Source organism: Ursus maritimus, unplaced genomic scaffold (genome assembly GCF_017311325.1).
Source record: "Ursus maritimus isolate PB19 unplaced genomic scaffold, ASM1731132v1 scaffold_12, whole genome shotgun sequence".
Taxonomy (NCBI): Eukaryota; Metazoa; Chordata; class Mammalia; order Carnivora; family Ursidae; genus Ursus; species Ursus maritimus.
Window position 1 is genome coordinate 49702243 of NW_024423564.1, and position 24251 is coordinate 49726493.

At 40.5% G+C, this 24251-nt stretch overlaps 1 protein-coding gene across 1 annotated transcript in view; it reads right to left on the reverse strand.

Annotated features, from left to right (window-relative positions):
- SGIP1 (SH3GL interacting endocytic adaptor 1) overlaps positions 1-24251 on the reverse strand; it is a 195955-nt gene that overhangs the window by 51659 nt on the left and 120045 nt on the right. Inside the window, exons 8-15 of the mRNA XM_040627185.1 lie at positions 20405-20429; positions 19418-19469; positions 17838-17923; positions 14719-14811; positions 12041-12115; positions 9403-9894; positions 2795-2922; positions 1725-1851 (exon numbers count right to left, since the gene is read on the reverse strand). Of these exons, the coding sequence (XP_040483119.1) occupies positions 1725-1851; positions 2795-2922; positions 9403-9894; positions 12041-12115; positions 14719-14811; positions 17838-17923; positions 19418-19469; positions 20405-20429 (1078 nt within the window). The remainder of the gene's footprint in view (positions 1-1724; positions 1852-2794; positions 2923-9402; positions 9895-12040; positions 12116-14718; positions 14812-17837; positions 17924-19417; positions 19470-20404; positions 20430-24251) is intronic.

Sequence of the window (24251 nt, forward strand, 5' to 3'; positions counted from 1 at the left end):
ATTCCTCTTGAAAGAATGCATACTGGTTGTGCTAAGAATCAAAGTCACTGGGCAGGATTTGAGATTTCAGTGGTAAGGAGTATAAAAACGCATTGTATAAAACATGGACACGGTTCCAAATCTCTGTGTGTGTCATTTTCTCTATGAATCTCAATGAGTTTAAAGACTATGTGAGACAGTCATCTGAGGTCACTTGAGCTCCGCTCTGTGAGTGAGAGTTTATACTTCTTACTTTCGTCTCTGACCAATCAGGAAAATCACATGGAGTAGGTGGAACAAATAATCTTGAGAAAAAACCAAACCAAAAACAAACACCCCCCAAATAAAACAAAACAATGTTTTTGTTTTGTTTTTGTTTAAAATAAAAAAGGGAGCAAGAGTGGGGGAAATGGCTGTAGCAATCAGGAGTATTAAAGAGTGTCCAAAAAAAAGGTTGGGACATTACAGAAAAAAACTCCAGAGAGAACTGACATAATAGGCATCTTAAAATAGGAAGCCCCAAATTACCTCAATGGATGATGCAGAGAAAGGACAGACTTGGCTATATAAGTAATGTTAAATTTCTGTCTGTTAATGAATCCTACAAAATTGGCTATATTTTCACCAAATTTGAAGGATTGCTTGGGCTGGTCCGATTAGAAAAAAAAGAACATGTGATATAGTTGAAAATTTCTTTGGGGCCCCTACGAGGCACACGTTCATTTATATCCCTGGGAAAATAGGGAGTTCTCCAGAAGAGCTTCAGGCTTTGATCAAAGTACTTCTCACATGGGCAACCCTGTAGCGTGCTCTTCTTTGGTAAATAACAGCAGGGATTTATTTAGCTTTGAGTTAATGATTCTCCCAAGCAATGCAGGATGGGCCAGCTAGTTTACAATATGCAAGACTTGGAGGGGAGTTCGGACAATAAAGGAAGACAATGGGAAAAAATGGAAGGGCTGAGCCTCAGGTCCCAGATACCATGCAAATATGAGAGAGGCAGCAGCTTATGGAAGACGGGTAAAGAGGTGTAGAGAGAGATCAGCCTTGGGAAGAGGAAAGATGCTCCAGGCAAAATGAGGCATTTAAACCTGGGCAAACCATCCGGCTGAGCAGCCATTCTCAACTCTTGACTTTCCTCACACCATAAGGAAAGAGGCACAAAGGCATTTACTGCAAATGCCAGCAATGACTTATTTCTCAGGGAAAACTGACCACACATCACCGAAAAGCACTAGAAAAGAATGTCCAAAAGTTTGCTCAAGTCCCACAATGCCAACAATTATACCATCTGTCAACATAAGGACAACCAAAAGTGATGAAGAAATGAAAGCTGTAAGAAAATAAAAGATCTGAATTTTGTGATTTCTGATGTGGTACACACCTGGAACTTACATAAACATTCCTCCTCAAAGGAGACTATTTTTATTATAGAAATAATATGTAAATTACAGGACCTTATTTGGTGATTTCTTCTTTACTTTTATGAGTAGCTCTGTATGGAATAGCGTAAGAGAATTCCTGCAAAATACAGGTGTTAATGTTCTTTTATTTGTTTATTTGCTTAGTTGAAGCATTCTGCCTCCTTTGCTGAGAAGGTGCTTTTAAAAGAAGAGTCAGCTGATAGAAGCAGAACACAGAGCAAAACAATTTCAACCAGAAGTAGAGGGCCTTGAGGTTTTCAGATCATAAAAAATAGCCAGTCACAACAACAAACAGATTAAAAGACAGGAGATAATTTTTACCAACTGTGGGAGTGGTGGCTGCGCTCAAGGAATTGGTGGACGAAATTGAAGAAGTACTTTCAGCTCGGGCAAGGGGTGCTATCGGAGGAGGGCTGGAAGAATGTATGGGAGGGCTAAAAGGTCTGGGCTGCAGGAAGAAGAAAAGAGAAGAAAATTAGACACGCAGGTTGGAGTACTCTTGTTCCATGTTTTTAACATCTTTCAGCCCCGGATAGGACAACTCAGGTTCTTAGAAGAGTATAGGTGACACCATTTTTATCTTGAAATCGATTCAATCTCTAACAGGAGCTTGTGGATGGAAACATGAACCGTGTTGTGCTACACTCGGCAGTTACATCAGGCTTAGAGAAGCTGAGATCTGTGATGTTCTAGGACTGTGAACCTACGTGCCCTCAGGGACTAAGCAGGTAACCTCCTGTGAGAGCTTATACCCATTGAAACATATTTAAATACAGCATACAAAACTGCGCTAGTTAAACCAATTATTATGGACATCACCAGTTTGTGACTCTTGTGTGTGGATAGCAAAGAAACGGTCCGCTTCCAGAAGTCTCTTAATTTGTTCACACAGAATGTTTGCCACCTCTTCAGCCTTTAAACACGATGCAAGAAACTTCTGGAACAAATTTATCAGGCTACCACCCTCCTCTGTATTCACACGGTGTGCTTAACACCAGTAAGTTCTCTTCATCAGGGGATGGAAACCAGGACTTCCCCTCTCTTGGAGCCTTCCTCAACCAGATAGAGTGAAAGGAAACACCCCTCTTTCTAAAGGACTTAGTGCAATTGAGCATTACTATCTTAATTTGCCTCAAACCCACGGTGGCAGAACTGAGCACCCCAGCCTCCTATTCCTATCATTTTAGACCTCAACTTGAAAGATGGTGGCGATTGAGGGAGGGTTGAAATGCACCCTCCTGCTGCAGGGACTGCCTTTCAGACGCCACCTGTCAGGGCCATTTGCACAAGTGATCTGGGGCCACCGAGGCAGCCTGTGTTGCGGCATTTTGGCTTCTGTTTGTCATTCTCACCAGGAGTCTCTGAGCAAGCCGTAGCAGAAGGGAACATACCACATCTCCGACTCCAGGTTTTCCTGGAGGTAGCTTTGGCCGAGATGGAGGCCGGGGAGGAGGCGGTGGAGGGGTGGTGCTGCTGCAGGGAACCAAGGGAGTGGCGGGTCGCGCAGGGGATGACGCACCTGAAAAACAAGCTGGTATTAACAATGGCCGACACCACACGTGGCCAAGAGCCGTCATCACGGAATCTGCCTACCCCATCCCCCCAGTACAGTGCTGGGCCCGGATGCTTTTCTCCACCCCAGCAATTAGTACACTCAACACTCTAGCATCTAGTGTGTATGTGTGTTTTTTTTTTTTAATAAAGAAAAAAAATCACTCAGTTGAACTAGAGTTGATGGCAGAAGCTGAAGCTTGTTGCCTTTTGTTGTCATGTGACACCCAGTGAAAGGTAGATCCTTTTATTATTCTCTGTGGTGGAAGACGTTTTTAGTCTGGTGGTAAGGACCTTTCATTTTGACCACATACACACCAAACTTATAATAAATGCTCTTGTTTTTGCATATTCAGAATTTATGTCCGAGATGAAAATAGAGGTTAGACCTTGAAGGAAGGTGCATGATCTTTCCACATGATATATATACATATACATATATATATTTTAAAACATGTGTAAGAGAATTATCCTTTTTCCTGTGCTTCAAAATATGAGCGCTAACTTTAATAAAGGTAAGCAAACACTCGATAGTAAGCAAAGGACAGAATATAAGAAAGTGAACTGGACATTGCACAGGCGATTTGCATTTAGAATCTTAATAATTAGAATCACGCTGAATTTAGAGGATTGTGTGTTTTGAAGGAGGCTGCTCCGGAATCTGTTTTATGTAGAGTTGGCCCATGATGGCTTTTGTGGTGATTTTGAAAAGAGCCTCTTGGATTTACTTTTCCGGCTGTCAATGACAAACATGGGAAACACAGAAGACACACAGAGGCCGGCATGCACACGAATCAGCACACCAGTAGGGTCTCCAGACTCAGGGGTCGGTCTAGCCTTAGCCAGATGTCTGGGGTGCATGAATAAACTCCTTGACTCCGAACCTGAAGAAATTCAGACTGACGTTCCAAACAGCGCTTGCTCAGAAAAGCTCCAGCTACTCCACAGGTTTCGTCACTTTAGTTAGAAGCACAGCTATCAGATCATTCCAAGAGAATTCTAAGAAATCCCACCTCAGGAAAATAACTGCCCACTCCTCTCCTCCCAACTGACATGCCGCAAAACTGCTCTCTGGAGAAACCTAGGTCAGCAAGATGCTGGGCTCCATCTCCAGATCTTCAGATTCCCAAAGAGCTTTGAAGTTGAACAGCAGAACCCTGCCTCTTGGAATCTGCTCTCCTCTGATGACAGTCCCTGAGGGTAAACCTTGCTCCCCTTATTTAAATACGACCCGAAATACTGAGGGTGTTGTGTTTCTCTGTGCTGTTTATTCTAAGTGTAATTTCGTTAGTGTGAAACCCTATTAAAATTACTACCACCTCCATCCCTATCTCTACTGTCTCTCCACCTCTACCACTTTTCTTTTTTTACTTGTATTTTTACTTTTTATTTCATTGGGCCAAGATCGATGCCAGGCACTTGACATGCATTATTTTAGTCTATCCCCACACTAGGTTTTGTAGGAATGCACAGAGATATTGAGTAACTTGCTCAAGGTCCCATAGCTCAGATGGTTGATTTAACTGCAAAGTCCAAGCTCTTACATGCAGCGTCTTGTAGCATTAAGCGGACTGTGAAGTCCCACATTTTACCTAAAGTCTGCTCTTACTTTTGTTAACAGCAGCTCCTGCACATCTCTCTCAACATAAATATTTTTAGTCTCTGGCTAATCTTTTCTTGAATAAAAAGAGAAGATATGTTTTGACAGGTCCCACTGCAAAGTTCCCTTTTCACTTAATAGATTGACACCCAGGATGTTTTCAGGAAACAGAAGTGACAGCAGAGAGATGGAAAATAAACCTTGAAACCACAAAGTCTTTGTCAGGAAGTTTCATGGGACTTTGTCTAGGTTCTGATTCACTGGAAAACCACGCCACAGGAATGGTTCAAAATACCTATCCGTGCGTCTACTTCCAAGAGATCATCTTCTGAACCAAGCTCAGGAAAAAGTCAGCTGCTTACCTGTTTTTTACATGTTCGAAGAGGGAAAGTTTTGAAAACCACTGTCAGTAATGCTTGGGAAAGTTAATATGTGGCTTGTCATCAAGGCAGTGTGGAACGATGAAAAAAGCTGAATGAAAAAGCAGATGATCTGACTTCTGGCCCTGCCTGCCTCTTATCAGCTGTGGGATCTTAACGTCTTTGAACCTCAGCTTTTTATTTTAAAAAATGAGAGATTTCTACCTTACAAGGTAGTTGTGACAATCGAAATGGAAAATGCTTATCAAGTGTTTAGTAGACTATAAAATGCTACACAAATAAAAGGAATAGATGTTGATGATGATGGTAAAGACTGTGTCTTTTTCATACAGACACAACTAAAAGCAAAGAAAAAAGTGGCAAGTTAACTGTTTCCCTTTTCCTTTCACTTTTTCCTAACTGGATGGATTTGATTTGTTGTGCAGTTAGAAAGGCACTGAGGCAGTGTTTAAGAAGCAAAAGCCTCTTGACAGAACCCTGAGGTTTTGCAGAGGGTAGTCAGGGCCTGAGGGGTATTTTTTAACTGAACTGAGGCTTCCCCTGATTTTGTGAGATTGCACAATTGTTTCGTGTTCTAAGAGTGTAGAAGACTATTTGTACGTCTCTGTCCTCATTCTTTGATCTGGAATTACACTTTCATTTCTTCTACAAGCAATTTATTCCCAAGAGCAGGGCTGGAAAAAAACTGGACATCACTGTTTCAGGTTTAACTTTAAAAATCACCTGTATGTTATTTTAGTTTTGTGAGTTCAATAAAGTTGACAACCATTGACATGCTTTCAATCCATTTGCTGCTTCAACTTGAAGTTCTAGCCTAGTCTTTTTGGTAGCCCCTTGAAAGCTACACAGCAACTGCTTCAGCTTTCATCTCTCTTTGTTGGCTGGTGGCTTCCCTATTTGGACTATGCCACTCTAAAAGACTTGTAGTTAGGAAATATATTTGTTTAGGTCAATCCCAGTTAGCTCACACTTATTTGTTTATAAATGTGTGTGCGTGTAACATCTTCTAATATTGCCTTAGTTTCTCAAGTTGGAAAGTGTTGCACTGAACATTCTATCTTTATTGACATCTCTCTTTCCCTGGTCTCTGCAGGCCAATAAAACTCTTTCTCCCTCCCATTCCCTGGCTCAGCACCCACAAGAAAGAAGAAATGGCCTTTGCCAAGAGAATTATCATCTGCATTCCAATAAAGCGAAGTTCTGGCCAAACTAGGTATTTATAACTTTGCCAGAAGTAAATCAAAGTTCTTGGAGCAAATTCTTAACTTCTAACTGTTTTTCAACATCGGGTAACTCAACTGATTCACAAGGCTGTGTGTACTGTCTACACTTGGTCAGTGACCAAATGAATGCAATTTTAAAATTGAGCATAATGGTACCCAGTTAAATATAGTTTGAGATGTTCAGGAAAAGCTAGTCTCATTAGGCAAAGTGTTATAAAAAGGAGGTCTTGAGAAGCATTGTTAATCTTTAAAACATGAGGCCATCTCTCATTGTTTTAATCGTAAATTTACATTTCTGCTAGTCGGTTTATATTCCATCAATAAAACATTAAATGACAAACTGGGACTTAATTAAGGAGATAATTGTGCAAAGTTTTATTTATTCATGAGCTTCATTGACCCACTTCAATCTTCCACTTAGAAATTCAATCTTTTACCAGCAGAGTATCATTTTTTTCCAGCTTAATTATTAAGTATCAATAGTCTTTACTGGTAACACCTAAAAAAAAAATCTCAAATAATTTATGAAGCTGAACAGAGAGATGACAACAAAATTCTCAAAGATCTCAGAAAGAAAGCCAAGGCTCCCTTCTTCACTCATTAGATCAGTGGTCAATTCAATGAAACGCCTTCCCGAGTCTCGTGGAAGGTGATGGAAGAAACAGATAAGTGACATATCTGCCCTGTCTTCCCTTTCCCCAATTAAGAATGTTCATTTTGAGGAAAGCACAGAAGGCTGCCACTGGAACAAGGGAGTTATTTCTCTAGAAGTCTTATCAGAAGATGAGAACCTCAGCCTGGGAAGAGAACACCATGCAAGACCCTGGAAACAGTCCCCTCTTTGATAATAGAGAGCCAACTTCTTTGGGTTTGAAATCTGAACTGAAGGCTTTAAGTGGGGTCCTTTTATTACCTTTACAGATAAGTAAGGAGGCTTATATTCCAAAAATGATCTAAAAATGCAACAGAGAATGAAGACAGGTGCTCTAACCCTCTAGAATTATCAAGAGCAGCACAGAGAAGTGGGTTTTGAGAGAAAACTGTTGGTGATCTTGTTGATGACACAGGGCATGATAGGTGGGTGTCAGTGGTCAATTAAGTTTGTGATATTTTGTAACTAAACCTTAAAAGAGTGCCTGAAGAGCACAGGGGTTAAGAACACGGGCTCAAAATCAGATAGACCTGAGTATGACTGAGTATCTCAAGTCCATCACCTGTAGCTGTGTAAACTTGGGGAAATTACTTGACATCTCTGAGCCACAGTTTCCCCAAGTTTATGCAGCTGTAAAATAGGAGAAATAAGAGAGCATTTATTACATGGGGTTGTTGTAAGAAGGAAATGATGTGCACAACGGATTAAGATGATACCCCGGAAAAGAAACTTATAGCTATTATTATTGGCAAATTAAAGTCTCTCAGAGGTCCTATGGTAAAGAAACCTGCTGATTTTGTCTTAACATAACGTTCCCCAAACTTATTTCTATATTGAGTAGTTTTCCTTTTTTGGTGGATGAAGCACCTGGGACACATGCAGTGATATAAAACATCGATTTTGTGTGGGGTACAGGTGAATCTCCAGCCCTCTCCTTTTTTTTTTTAAAATATTTTATTTATTTATTTGAGAGAGAGAGAGAAAGCACAAGCGGGGAGGAGAGGGAGAAGCGGGCTCCCAATAAACAGGGAGCCCAATAGGGAGCCCAACATGGGGCTCGATCCCAGGACCCCAGGATCATGACCCGAGCTGAAGGCAGACAGTTAACAGACTGAGCCACCCAGGCGCCCCTCCAGTCCTCTCCTTGATCAGATTGGATGCTTAAAGCACAGGAATTTTCAAACACAGAGCAAGCACTGAAATATTCCATTGAAAGAGGCAGCAATGATAAATATTAGAATGGAGACAAATGCCTTTCCTTCCTGTCTCTCACTAGATCTAAATAGCATAAACTTGGTCACCTCTTCCAAAGCAAATTAAAAACAAAAACACATGGCACTTAGAAGGTGCCTAACCTGGACCCACAGGCACAAGAGGGAAGGCAATGCGGGGTCTTGCCAGATAAATGTGAGCACCAGTAGAAGAAAAAGTATGGAAGAAGATACATTAGGAAATCTTGATCTTTCTTCGGTGTGCATGGCAGGGGTTGCCATCCTTTTATAGGATGGGAACATAAAATGAAGCTTCAAAGAAGGCAAACCAAAATATCAGATTCAATATCAACATTTGCACAGAGAGTCTCAAATGTCCATTTCTGATAGACTTCTCCATCACCTGTCATCATGCTAAGAGCTGACATCGTAGGCTGGTGAGCTTATCAAAATAAAATCAGAGAATAATTTGTGTTCAGTGGCAGCTTGATACGTTGCGGGTGCGGTAAGGTACACTGTTTTTGCTGTCCCCTAAAAATCTCCTTTCCAAACCCTACTTCTTTTTTCCTAAAGTAATTAGAGGGGTTAACATGGTTCTCCCCCTACAAAAAAAAAAGAAAGGAAAAAGAAAAAGAGTAGAAGAAGAAAGAACACATTGACCTACCTACCAAAATTAGGACTCTTGGGGAAAAAACTATATAAACGTTCAGTTATAAGATGAATACAGTCTGAGGATCTAATGCATAACATGGCGACTATAACACTATATTGTATAATTACCATATTGTATAATTGCAATTTGTTGAGAGAGTAGAGCTTAAATGTTCTCACCCTTCCTCCTACCTAACCGCCCCCCAAAGGTAAATACGTGATGTGTTCATTAACTCGATGGGAGGAATCCTTTCACTATAAATGTATATCTCAAATCACCACATTGTGCACTTTAAATATCTTATAATTTTGCCAATAATATCTCAACAGAGCTGAAAACAAAACAAACTAAAAAACGTTCTTGTACAGGCATCTGACAGGGAAATTAGACACTTAACATGAAACTCACTGGCTATGAAATCTGCCTTTCTAGACCTTTCCTGAATTGCAAACAGCTTCCTTTAAAAAATATGCACTTCCTAAGTGCGGGGTGGAAGGCAGGGCACTCCAAGAAGCGCTAGGAGTGCAGGGCAGAACACATCACAGACTCACACTATGACGGTTAGCATTCGATGCACTAGGACATGCCATGGGCCACGGAACACCCAGAGCGAAGGAGGGACGGCGGAAGCTCTAAAGCCAACTGCCAGGCAGGGGGAGGGCGTTGCTCACACTGCAGCAGCCACGGCCATTCCCAGCCACAGGAAGCACACTCAAACAGTAAGACATACCGCTGGTGGTCCCCGTACCACTGCCTGAGCCAGGTCCGGGGGATGAAACCACAGTCCTGTAGGTGGGTGGTGGTGGGGGAGGTGGGGTCGCTCTCTGTCCCAACCCAAAATCTTTGGGAGATGAGATTGTTTCTAAGTAATCATCTTTAATGAAGGTCTGCTCAGCGATTTTCTTCTGGACTTCTTCTAAATCGAGCGGTGACGGTACATTGCGAGGAGGACCAGAGGGTCCTGGGGGGCCTGGAGGGCCCGGGGGGCACGGAGCTGGGGAGTCAGATGGGTTGTCTGATGCAGCTGGTGGGGACACCACCTTTTCCCTTGGAGTCAACTCTGGAGTAACATGTTCCGGGGACGTATCAGAAAAATGGACCCACTTTTCTTCAGCGTTAACAGCAACAGACTTGGGGGATAACACTGGGCCAAAAATGCTGTCCAAGTCATTGATTGATGGTAGTTTTTCAATTTTGACCTCTGTGGCTGACTGGCCATTTCCTGTGGTTAAAGTAGTTGATTTTTAACTTTAATTGACTCAGTGAATATTATTTGTATGGGGCGGGGGGCGGGAGGGGTGAGGCAAAGAATAGTACACAGATTGCCCTGTGAGGTGTAAAAATAACTGGGTTGGAGCTCAAGGGGAAGGGAGCGTTCCCTGCCGCCGTAAGGTGAGCATCGTCTTTTTATGCTGTTACTTTACCCTTTCTGCTGGGTGACCCCAGGTAGCTATTTTTACCACCATTGAAAGTGCCGAGCGTGCTACTGCTCTCAAAGGCGGCTCACAAGAGTGCAAAGGGTGATCACTTTGAAAAGGCTGCACTTTGAAAAGGTTCACAGAGTTCAGGCTCTGGAATTGCAATTCCAAAAGGGAGGTCCCTTCTGCAAGTCTAGCCCACACACAGCACAGTAGAAAAATAACTGCTAGCTGAAAATCACCCTCATATTTGATAAAGACTGCTCTAGCATATTAAAATGTTTGGTGAAACTAATAATATCTGTTCATTTAAAAAAATTATTGTATCATAATTAAGCCGTACATCCTTCACCTTAAATACACCAGAAACACGGTACAAAGGTTATTTAAAGGAATACCCCACACGTGTGTTTACACACACACACACATATACATCCACGTACAACACACACAGGTTATTGAGGAGACCTCTACTACTTGTCAGAACTGGTACACATGTACTCGTTTAAAGGGGAGGAAACTGTCAGAACATCTTTATAATGTCTTTTCCCATCCCGTCTAACCTGTTAACATCGCAGGTGTCGCTGTGATACACGTCTATCTAGAGTCACGAAACAGAAAGTTCTCGGTTTTGCTCCAACATGAGCATCAGCTCTTCTCTTTAATTCTTATCAGTCATGAGAAAAAAATTTAAAACTATCTTCTACAGCTTGGCAGGAAATGCTTGAAAACAACTGTAATGTGAGCAAGTGCACTTTTTAAACACTGAGGTTATCGAAATTAGAAGCTATTGGGATTAGACCCGTTCCCTGAATGATGGCAAGGCATGAGAAGAAGCAACTTTACCTTGAAATAACTCATCGGCTCTAAGAACTGGCCCAGTCCTTCCATATTTCACATTAGAAAAGAATTAACCTTCAAGGCTCTAAGGCTACAAATAAATGGGGTAGCAGTTTGCATGTCCTACACTATTTATAATTATGTCACTGGTAGATTTATTTATATCTAATATATTTATGAGAATACAAGGAGCCAAAATGATCTGAACTTGCAAACACCTCCACGTATGACGCTCTGGATGACTCTTCATTGGGTTTTAATCAATATAAATTTCAAAAATGACTATGCCTTGCACTTGGTCTTGTTGATAAATACCTACTCTGTAGCTATCAAACTCCAGGCTGCAAAAATAGCAAAGGACAAAGCAGCAATGGAGTTCCAAAGGGGATACAGAACCATATCCTAAGGGCCCAGACACATAATATAGCAATTACTGCTTTTGACTTGCTAGCCCAGTAGGACAAGTAGATTACAAACTGCATGAATATGTAATATTGATTTTAATACAAGGTAAAGATGTGCCTTAGAAAAGATCAATCTAAAGGCATGTGGCAATTCCTTGCCATATTTCATTATCCTTACACAGCTTTTTGCCACGGGATGAAAATGATTCCTGGGAAAAAAAAATCCCCCCCCTCCCCCCCCAAGCTTACCCAGAGGTTGCACATCCTGAGAACCATTCTATGTCTTTGTAAACTAGGCAGTTTTAATTCTAGAAAAAAGATTATCGGTTCTTGGGAAAATACAAATTTTGCCTTGAGATTTTTAATTCGTAAATCATTAACATGAGATCCAATGAAGTGAAATGCCAATTAGACAAAGACTTTTGATATTGAGATTTTTTTTTCTTTCATCTCACAAATAAATGTGGCCCTCATTCAACAAAATGATACAGAGGAAAAATGAGCTGAGAAAGAGAACCTTTTTGTGAAACCTGAGAGTGATACTGGAAAATAAGTCTGCATAGTAAATTGTCATGGAAGGAAAACTGAATGCAAACATTTTCATGCTTGAGTCTCTACAGCTCCTGACACGTCCAGGGCAGGTTGAGGTCCATGGCCACTGCTGACTGCTGTTATCATCCCAGCACCAAAAAAACCTGAAGCTTACCTGGTGCAACTGTGAGCGGGGAGCCTGTTCGGGGTGGGGTGGCTGGTACGTTTTTGGGAGGCAGTGGTGGAGGTGCTGCAAAGACAAGAGAAACCAAGCATCATGGATCGCTTTCTCCCTAAGTTACACAATATTCTGTAGATAAGCAGGACTTTGGGCTTTCATTCATATTGCTGTTATTGGAAATGTTATAACCATGAATGGTCTAAATTTTTCTCAGTTCAGGGCTAAGGAATGGAAGCAGGACCCATTCAGATTCTTCCATTTTAGGATAATAAGAATCTGTCAAAAGGATGTCAGATAACAATAATAATGTCATCATTTTATTCATTCATCCCTTTATTTGACAAACTTCAAGCACTGGCAAAGTTCCACATCGTACTAGGAACTGGGGGCATGGGGCTGAATAAAAGGAGCCTCTGTCCTCAAGGAACTTATGATCAAATGAATGAATATCATGCTAACAGAGGATCACAATCCAAAGTGTGGTGAAGGGAATGGGAATGTCTTGGTGGAGGCTCGGGTGACGAGTTTTTAATATAGTCAGGATAACATTGTCTGGATTGAGTCTGGAAAGATGTCTCAAAGTTATACATCTTAACTTTTAGTATATTTTTGAAAGCCTGAAGCAATATGATTGCGGGCAAGGAAGAATACACAGATTCCCTTGGTAAAAATTATGGTGAACCAAATCCCCTGAGATAGAAAAAGTATTGTATCACGGCCCCACCAGAGATTCAGCCTTCTGAACTGGACTTGTCATTTTGTGGGCAAAGTTAGGGATTACTGTTTCAACAGGTACATTTTTTTACGTATTCTTTCTTTAAATATATGTTTTTCTGTCACTGGTTACACTTGGTAGATTCAAAGAGTTCACACTAATCTCATAAACCAGACTAAGTTCATTTGTGAATCTTGAATGTTGTCCAATTTTTCATGACCTAAAAGCAGAGTGGATCAGCTGGGCACTGGCTGGAGAGAGCTTGGCAGTACCCTCTGCTTGCCTGCACTACAAAGAGCCCCTTTCTGTCACTCCACCCCCACCTGACTTCATTTAATTTTAGAGATCATCCTGTCTTTCTACACAACAGGCATGACTAACAGCTATCATCCTAAAGCCCAGAAATACGTGTCTCCTAATCTTAGTTATGAGCTTCTGAAAACGACACCTCAAATGGATCATGTTTTTCCATAGAACTTAAGAGTTAATCAAGGGCTCTGTTTTTGACTGAGGTTCTCTGCAAAAATTGAAGTCATAATCAACAAAAACAGAAAATATCATAAGAGCCTAATAATTTAAAATAGCAAACTTGTGCTGCAATCATGAAATGAGCAAAATTATACAATACACATCAATTGTACAACGGTCTCTGCTGTGCTAAGTGTAACCACACCACATAAAACTCAGAAAACTCGAAAATGTCGATAATTGGTCTTAAAATCAATACATCATCTACATAAACATTTCATTTATGTACTTTCTTGGCATCTAGGAAAGGTTTTCTAGGAATAATCTGGATGGCTCAGGTTTCTAAAGAAAGCTTTTCAAGGAAGTTAGAGCTTTTTCACTGGCTTTGTTTCCCAGTAGCAGAGAGAAACATTCAAAATCACACCACTGGGGTTCAAATTCTTTCAAAGCACATCCTTGAAAGTTTAGATGTTTAAAATAGTTATTGGTGATGCGGTTTTTCCTATCCTGTTTTATGAGGGAAATATCTTTGAAAAGACTGGATCCCATGGTTTTATAGCAATATCTCCAGCAAACAACCTCGTGGGCCTTTGATCAGGAATCCGTTGGTTAATTCCAATGATTATTTTTAGGCCTCATAAAGCAGGACCCTGGGAATTCTGAACTGGAAAAGTATTAATTGGTGTGTATGTGAGCTTCACAAAATGAAAATACCCCATGCATTCCACCACACCCCCAAACTCCTTTATCTGAGACCCGGTCTTCCTCCCACAGGCATTTTAAGGACCGATTTCTGTAAGCACATATGCTTTGGGAAGTCCACTGAAATGAGAACTCAAGAAATCTATCAAACAGGTGGCTTGACAAAAGGAGCAATCCATTCAGGCCAAATAACTCAACCTGCTACAGGTGCAGGGCTATCAACATCTTCAGGAGGAAGTGCGGGTGTGCTGGAATAGCACTGCTCACAGCCCCTGGTTTTAGACAGGTTTTCCCTGAGTTCCTGTCTCAGCTTCCCACCAAATAGCATCATTTCTCTTGTTGTCCAATTATCCCTCTTTTGTCTCAATGTGTCCTTTCTGTCCCATGCATCCTCCTTGTCCCATAGGACTCGCAGAGACTATCTGATTTGTTCACTTCTTTGTTGTGTGATAGCCCGGTACCTGGAGCATGGTAGGTTTCTTTACCTTCTTTGCTTCTCCCTCTTTTATAGCCATATTGAATGAATGAATGATTGAATGAGCCTATAGGATATCAGAAGAGACGCTATGATTCAAAGTTAATAATTCTACTTTATTATATTATTCTTGCCTTGACAAACTGCCCTAGGCCCCTTTAACTCTAAAGCCTATTAGAATCACATCTTTTCTTGATATTATATAGTCCAAATGTTGCTTACGTACTTTCTACAAGTTGCCTAATTTCACTATGCAGACAGACAGTAAAATGAGTCACTTATTTTTCCAGACAGAGCAGACACATAACTTACTTCCAGTGGGAAAAGGCCTTGTTAACTTTGGCGACTCGATGCTTGGATTAATTGGTTGGCCTGAACCCCATATCTCAGGCTGATCTAAAAGAACTGGAAACATAAGAAGAAAATTTCCCAGGGTGAGTTCAAAAAAGAAACATTTCTGGATTATAGAACTTACAATTTTAATTTAAAGTTGAGCTTTGCAAAATTATCTCCCTCTTGCCTCAGTCCTAGCAAAGTAATTTACAAGTGTGTTGCTTTTCATGCTCTTCAAGCAAAGAATGCAAATGGAAGTGGGATGTGTGCGTGTGTGTGCTTGTGCGTGTGTGTGTGGTGGGCGTTTGTGTGTGCACACATAGCTAAATAGACACACTCGAACTACAGCATCTGTATTGTCTTCCTGGTTGGTCACTTAAGGACATTCTGAATGTCAGGACCTGTATTAGCTCTATTTCTGGCGCCCATTTGAAGATCCAGGCATTAATCCCATGGACAGTCATTTCAAGCTGGTTTATGGAAAGTTTGCTGTGACTATGCCTCAAAAATGAAAATTCCTAGGTTCTGTAGAGTGGTTCATATCCTTTAAAGGATCATATAGGGTCTTTAAATAATCCTTTTACAGTATAATGAAGAGAGATGAAATTATCCTAAAAATGTTTGGTAAATAACTTAAGAGGACCAGGAAAATAAATAAGAGGTTTGACACCTAAAGTAAATCAGAGAAATTAGGTATTGGGCCTAATGACACTGAACCTAATTTGTTTCTATTTCTTCTGTCTCCTTGTTTTGATTTTTTTTATTGCTATGGTAACCATGTAAACAACTAGGTCTTCTCTGTGCATACGTGCATATGTGCCAGGATCTATGTAAGTACTGCTTGTAATTCATTATGTTGTAAAATACAGGCTGGGAAGTTAGCAGGATGTGAATTGGAATCCAGTCTCTACAGTTAAACTGTAGGACCTTGGGCCAGTAATTTCATCTCTGAGCTTCCCTTCCTGCAGTGTAGCGATAATAAGAGCAATCTGTGAGTTACTGAAAGGATCACAGGAGATAATACACATACATACAATGTATACAAACTGTATGTAATACACTTATCACAAGGCCAGTAGCTACTATTAGATATTCTAATCCTCGCAACGCCGCCCAGTGGTTGATATTAGTGCCATTTTCAGCAGAGGAAGCAAAGATTGAAGTGATGAACATGTCCGAGAGCTCCCTGGTGAAGTACAGGAGCCAAGATCTGATGCTGGGCATACACACCTGACTCCAAAATGCATATTTCCCCCCCAGGCCTTTTAAATTAACAAAAAGAAGTAAGAGTGAGTAGGTCTGAAAGGCAAGTGTGGATATTGGAAGAGCTGGTATGCCTGGTGCAAATCTGGAACTTTATAGAACTTTGGGGGATGAAACCACCTCAAGACAAAGCAAGCCAGGCTCATAGACAAGTTCAGGTGTGTGTCTCCTCCCCCATCACAAACCCAAAGATGATCTTAGTTCTGTTTTGTTTTAACATGAAAGCAAACATTCTCCAAAGACGTGAAGCAGCATTTTTTTCCCCCATGGATTTGATGTGGGACACCACCTTGATTTTTTAAGAACTGTTTTCTATTTTGTGAATCAGGTTTCCATACAGTCAACGAATTCTTTTAATAGGTAGATTCAGATGCAATAAATCAAATCCCACCTGTAATCACTGCATAATTGTCATTAGAAGCAAAATTGATCATAGTTGGGTTAATAAGACAACTGAGAGCCTCGTTGCAAGGCCATCTTTCCTTAGGGATTTTAAGCTGTAGACGTTTAAATCCCTGAAGGAGTAATTTAGGGATGTTCATTATACATTTTCCGAACAAAATCATTAAAAAATATTTTGATGTTGACTGCTTGCTCTCTTCCAGTGTCCATTCTCCATTTCGCCACAGTTAAAAAGTCCTAGCTGGCCATATGGCACTAAATTCTCTCTGATTGGCTCTGGCTAAAGTGATGTACATTTCTTCCAGATTTTGCTCTCACAGGACTTGACAGTGAGTATACTGGTCCTCCCTTTCCCCCCACCCCCTCCCCACTTTGTTCTGACTGGGAGATGATGAGAGCTGGACTAGCTCCTTTGGACCCAGAGACAAAGGCCACATGTTAAGAAGAGCCGATCCACCCTACCCGTCCTATGTTGTTTACTTGGAGATTGTTGACATAAAGCAGAAATAAAATTCTATATTGTTTAAGTCCCTGTACTTTGGAGTCTCTTTGCTATTGTAGCTTAGTCTACTCATTATGCTTTCCAGTCCTGTTGTCCTTACCAGTTAAATTTGATTCCTGGGCCCAACAGTACAAAAAAATACCATTTTATTATACATATACGATAGAGTTTTTAGATCAAATGGTTTTCCAGAAGAACGTTCCATATTACCAAGCACAACTACCGGACATACATGCACGGGACATCAGTACATTTCAGGAATAGATTCGATCCCTTTTATAAAGAGCTTCATTTATGGCAGCAAGGTACACATTATTAATAGCCGTCCAAAAAAGAGGGATCATTTAAAAAAGTTAAATATTTAATTCCAGGAGTAAATATTTAGTAGGTAAACCCAATCATAATGGCTGAATTGATATTTTTCCACAACATTTTGTTTGTAAGTTGCTCAATGATTCAAGGTCATTCCTGGGTCGTGAGCCTGCAAACAAGTCTGTTGTGAGCAATCTAATTGCACCTCCACTGACGAGATAGAGAAGAGAGTAAATGTGGTCAGAGAGGCTAGATCACGGTGACAGTGACTCTGCCAGGAAGTGCAAAGGTCTGGCTCCACCATGATGACCGTTTGGCTCATAGAGCATTTATCCCCTCCCTGACTTATTCCCTGTGATTTGTGTCCATTTGCAATAAATCTTACTGACTGCTTTTGAAGAGTGAACTTGTTAGCTGCCTGATCTTTCCAGAAGTAAAATTTCAAATCCTAAAATACTGGAGGTTTGCAAATGAAACTCTAGTTCCAACAGCACACTAGATCAGAACTTTTCTTTCCCATGAGGATCTGATGGTACATGGCTCAAAACAGATACCTTTACTCTAGGCAAGTTATCCTTTAATGAAAAGAAAAAATCTAAGGGGTACATGTTTTTCCTACCTTCTGTCTTCTGTTCATCAAAAGCTGATTCTAATGGTGGACCAAAGAGGGGGGCAAGGGCCATCGTGTCATCTGCAGGCTTTTTGCTAAATCACCCAGATTAAAACAAAACAGAGGGAAAGGGAATATTAATGCTAAAAAGATACACAAGCTTTCGCATACTTTTCATGGGAAGGCAGATGGATGTGTGTACTTGTGTACATACATGGACATGTCCGCAAGCTCCCATAGGGCTAGAAAGTACACCTAAGAATGTCAATGTATTATGGACCAAGAGAATCAGCAGGAGATAAGAAACCTCGTTCTCAATGGGAGACCAAGGTGATGGTACAATAGAAATGAGTCGAAAAAGAGAAACTCTTTCAAATCATCATGATTCTCTGTACCTAGAAGAGATAATACTAGAGATAACAATTTATTGCAAAGCACCCTAGTCTCCTGAGATCTTAAAAACCATTTATATTGGGGCACCTGGTTAAGCATCTGCCTTTGGCTCAGGTCATGATCCCAGGGTCCTGGGATCGAGCCCCGCATTGGGCTCCTGCTCAGCAAGAGCCTGCTTCTCCCTCTGCCTCTGCTTGTCCTCTCTCTGTGTGTCAAATAAATAAATAAAATCTTAAAAAAACACAATCATTTATATTTGTCTTCACCACAACTCTGTATTATAGTTAATGCAGTTGGTGATTAGTGAAAGTCAGGTATAGGCAGGTTAAATGACAAGCCACCCAGGAAGTCTGTGTTCGAATCAGACACTAGGTCTACTAGTTTCTAATTTCCATCCTATCTCCCCAACCAATACACACAATAGTCTAGCTAATACCTTAAACACAGCATATCTCAGAAAAAAAAACCATTGAGAAATTAAGGGGAAAGGAGGGAATAAGTTAAAATTTTACCCTTTCTCATAATTATTAAACTGATTATTAACAAAAGGCTGCATAATCTTCATTTCTTCCCAGACCTGTTCCCCCTCATCGATCCTGATGAGTTCTGTGTGTGTGTGTGTGTAGTGGGAGTAAGAGGTGAAGGGGGGAATGGGGCTGGAGAGGGAGGGAAAAATGATAGGATCCAGCTTTTAAACAGAAAGAGTAGTCTTTTTGGAAAACAATGTCCATTTGTACAATACTTAACGCCAAGAATGTAACCCCAACAGTGTAAAATACAATGTTTTGCCAAAAACAAACAAACAAAAAAACAAAATAGAAGATTCTTTTGGTGTATGACAGGTACAATGTATCACGAAATTGAATCCAACTGAACAGGTTATTCTTCATAGGGGAATATAATCATGCATCAGATTGGCATTGCAAACACCAAAAGACCTCTTCATACAGACTTCAACCCTCCCATTACTGAGGGGCCTGCACATTCTGATAGACAGTCACTTTAGATGTCTATACAGTCCGTCCCCCTAAGGATCTCCCTCAGGCTGCACTTGTGAGAAACGATAACATCCTTGAACCACGCTATGGACTTCCGTATGAGCAGAGCCTTGGAAGTTCAGCCTACAGGAGATTTGCTGAATTACGAACAATGCATGATGCCTTACATAAAAAATAACTAATGCCTTCCACGCTCACCTTATAAGTTCTGGAGTTGGCGTGGAACGCCTGGGTCTTGCCACTTCTTCACCTGACGTACAGGACAAAGAAAACGTTTAGGCATACTTCTACTATTCCTTTCTTATATGTCTTATGAGCTATGTTTGGAAACACTTAGAGATTTAAGTCCCATCAATAAGCAACTCAATATGAAAATTTGCAAAACAAACCCTCTACCCGGGCAATGTAAGAGCCACATATCAGACATATGTAGTAGCATTTTATCTGGCATTTGTAAAGCCTAATTAGCCAAGGAATTACCATGATAAGCTGTCAAACAGAAGAGTTGTATATTGCTGAGCTTAGCCGAGTAGCCTACCATTCTTCGAATGTCTGCCGCCTCGAGCAGTTCTGCTTTGCAATTACCATAAGAGAATACTAAGCCAGGCCATATGTACATAGTACAGGAATCCAGCATTCTTTGCCTGTTCTTTTCTTGAAATGCCAAGAAAATGTTATATGAATTTAGAATTTGCTAGAATGTGCCATATGCAGCAGAGGAAAATCATGCCCTACATTAATTATAACCTGTATCATATCACTTCGGTGGACTAAAATGTTTATATCAGATAACATTATGAAAGGGTTAGTTGCATCTATCTTCAGTTCCTTCTGCCCTTCTCCTGTCCCCACCCCCTCAACAAACACACACTTGATTAAATTCATTAAATTCATTTCTAAACTCAAATGATACAGCAAGAGTTGACAAATATAGGAAGAAGATAGCAATGTTTTTCCAAAAACATATTCATTTTCAGAATTTAAATATTAATCATTCAGAATCCCCGAGACCCCTTTATTGTTACAAGATTTCTTTGCTGTAAAAGTAAAACATTCATGAGCCTTAAAAATCAAGCCCAAGAGTGTATAATGCAAATATATATATATATATATATACTCCAAGATCCAAGGAACTATTTCTTCTTTTAGATTTTACTCTATTTCTGGTAGCTAGGATATACTTACTGGATAAGTTCCTTTTAATTGCACCCTAGAATTAGAAATAGACACTATAAGGCTCGAGACCACATATACGTTATGTACAATATGTATATTTCTGTCATTGCAATTCAACTGAACTCAGAAATGCAGATGGGGAAAAATGAAATTTTTCTCAGAATTGCATTTAAGTTGGAAACTGTAGACACACACATATAAATCAGTTTTTCATTTTACTCAAGGATTACAGAGAGAAAGGGAGGGTAAATCATAAGTCTCCTAAACCAGAAAAACCCCTTACCTGGGTAGATTTGGTAAATTAAGCATATACTGAATAGTCTATTAAAAAAAAACCAACTTTGAAGTCTATCAGAGAAATAAATCCAAGCTTAACATATGTTTGATGTGTGAAAATTAGAACGTAATAGGAGTATCGTCTGTTTTTATTAGGGTAGGGGCGGTCCATGAATTGTTAGTAAAGACAACCATTATTTTACTAATGTAATTTGTAAAGATCTAAGGGGCAAATGTTAAAGGGAAGGAAAACTTGGAGGCATTGCCCCTGGATGGGCTGTTATAATCAGTGGGCCAGGGAATTCCGTTCTCCCCAGCTGCCCTCTCCACCCCAATTTCTTCCACTTGCCTGCCACAGGGCCCACCTCTCTGCCAACTGCAAGTCATTCATTTAGCTCAAGGCATTGTGATACCCTAGGAATGCCAACAACCCTGACAGGAATTATTTGAGAAGGCCATGCCTCGCTTTATAATACCTTAGCAGAAATTTATTTCTATCACAGAAAGATTGATTAGATAAAAATTCTGATTCGAAACTGCTCTGAAAGGTTCTTAGCATGGGGCGCTAACAGAAAAAGAGAGCACTGGGCGGGTGGCGTCATGGGGTGGGACATGGCTGGGGAGGGCGCGCCTTAGGAGAATGGGGGGGGGGCGGCGCTGAGGGTAGGGAAGGGCAAGTATAGGAAAGTATTCCAGAGGGTGTGACCATGAGCTTGGTGGTGGGTCACAGGTACGTTCTCTCACATGATAACATTAACAACTCAGGACAAGATGTAGTGCCTCTGTAACAGATCCAGAAGAAACTTCTTACCTTCTTTCCCAGGACCTATCAGAATTTTCTGTCTCATTTTGAACTCATTTAACAATAGAGGGGCAGTTTCATTCTGAGCAGGAATTCACTAGGTGTTTTCTAGTGAATGGCTCTATCTTTCAAACTGTATTTTCTGGCATGTCTTGCCTAATAACACAATCTGTGTGTCTGTGCCATTACAGAGAATCATTCCATTATTAGTGAAGATTTTTTAAATAGATATTTATTTTATTTACTTTAATGAATAAACATTTTAAATTCATATGTTTAAGCTAACTTGTTTATTTAAATTAATAAGCATTTAAATTAAATATGGTCATTTAATCAGCTACAGTCCTTAGTATGGGAGTTTGGATACAGGTTGGCCCTTGGAAAATAAGGCTCTGTAGACAAATAAGGCTCTGTAGACAAAAATAGGAGAACAAATCATCTAAATGGAATTAAAATGTTTTTCTAGGGTTTGGAGCCTCAGATGGTCAGATTTTTATGGGTGTGTAATAAAGATACCGGGGCCTCTGCTCCCAAGTAGTTAATCACAAGGTTGGCAATGAGGGAATGGGATCCATTTAGAATTATGAGACCCGAAACCCAAGAGATAGGGGACCCCAGAAGCTGCATTGAAGATCTTTGGCTCTCTATCTCACTCCTTTTATTAAAAATGTAATGCTTAAGAAACCAAAGAAGGTACAAGGCCTCTTTTGTATTCACCGGTTCTGGGTGTGTCCATGCATTCAACAGGTGTTCATTGCAGGGAGGCACTCAGCAAGAAGGCCCAGTAGCAGTCTTATTAAATAGTCCCCACAAATGAACAATCACTGGTTAAGTGCAAGCAAGATATGGCAAGAAAACTCTGTGGTTGAGAAATTAGGAAGAATAAAATAATATCAATTTAGAAAGGAACAGACAATGCGAATGATCAGCAGCAAGTCAGTAGCAACAGACAAGAAAATCGCCACTGTCAGCGGGATCCGGCTCACAGCTCTCTGATGGCCTGGAGTTGCAGCATGGCCATTCTAGAACAAGGTTAAGGTTACGTCGACCACACAAACCACAGGAAAAAACCCATTGAATGAAAAAGTCGTCTCCTTTCCAAAGGACCACATTTTCCTCTTTTCAATGATTGTCCTTACATGTATGTTGTGAATAAATCACCTTCATTTTGAATTAATTTCCTCTTTTTCCTTTAAAAAAAAAAAAAGGAGTAACTTGTCATACTCTGAAATGCCGCCCAACTGCTGGGTAGGAACCATCCGCACCTGAAGAGCAGCCCCTGGAGGTGTTATCTTTGATCACTGGCTATGTGGTGTAAACAGAGAACCCCCAGCTTGTCAGCTGGGGCAGAGCAGTGGCCTCAGATAATGATTAATCAAATTGGCATATGCCCATGCAGGACATTTCAGAGGGCATTGTTTTCAGTTCCATTTCCTCTCTCAAGGCAGAGGGGAGTCATTTCAAACGTAGCAAAGACCCTTCTTTTTGTTGCTTCAAATTCATCGGACTCTTCACCCTGAGAAAAATGACTGAGATTTCACTTTGAGCAATGCAAACTAACACTGAATCGTCTTCGGTGGTGAAATAATAGATTTATGGGACAGCGTAGGAGTATTGACCTGAAAACATGTCTCTTCCTCCCAAGATGGAAATTATGATTATATAATATTATGTAATATCAGTAAATAAGTATACTGACCAATGTTAATTATGGTCCAGGAACTTATTTTAAATTCAGGCTTAAAAACAATGCAGCTTAAAAATTGTTTCCTTATAGTTTTCTTAGTCTTTATTATCATTTTTCTATAAACTTCTGTGTGCTTTCTGGCCAATCTCCAGGCCTTGCATACACACACATACACACCCACACACACACATTTTTCAAATTTAGCACTAGGGTTGGGATATCTATGTATTAATTTAGTTTGTTATGGAAAAGTGTTCTGATAATTCTAAAATATGCTCTTGATGCTTATAGGACCAGAGGCTTCCAACCAATAAACCTAATTCATCTGCTTCATTCACACTGAGTTATCATAAATTTAATGGGAAGCCAAACCTGGCTACCTTGCCTTGGCAACAATTTTCTCTATACATGTTTAAGGTAAAAATGTTGAGAGTTCTTACCGGGCTGCGCCTCTGTGATCAGCAAAAAGGAAGAGAGAACAGATACCTAGTCAGAGAATGATGGATCAGTCAACAGGCTTGGGTAATAGAGGACTTCATAAACAGCCAACCAAACATACACTCCAAGTAACCAGGACAAAGGAAGACAGGCAGCCATCGTGCCTCTGGCTTACTTAAACCATAAGGAGGTTTGGAGAACCTTAACAAGAAGCTATCTGTGGTATAATACAGCTTTGCTGTTAGGGTGTACTATTTCAGTGATACGAGCACACAAGGACAAGAAAGAAACGTCCGAGACAACCTCACTGACAGCTTTTAATGTTTTATCATAAGGAGTTTCTCTCCAGATCATTTGGCAAGGAGGTTTTAGACACTAGGTACAACAGAGAAAAGTATTTCCACACACAACGGGGTTAGCAAATGTCATGGACATAATTCATTTCCCACATAATTTGGACTAAATTGGAGCCTCCCCAAATCAGAGAGCAGGAGAGGAAGACCTCTTCTTTGGCTGGCTCTTCTCTTTGGGGTACTATGGCATGAATGCTGATGAGGACTCTTTTTTGTATCTGTTCTTGGCCTGGTGACTTGGGCAGCCTCTACCAATGGGTCGGGATGTGATGGGGAAGACTAGGAGAATCTGACAAGGAC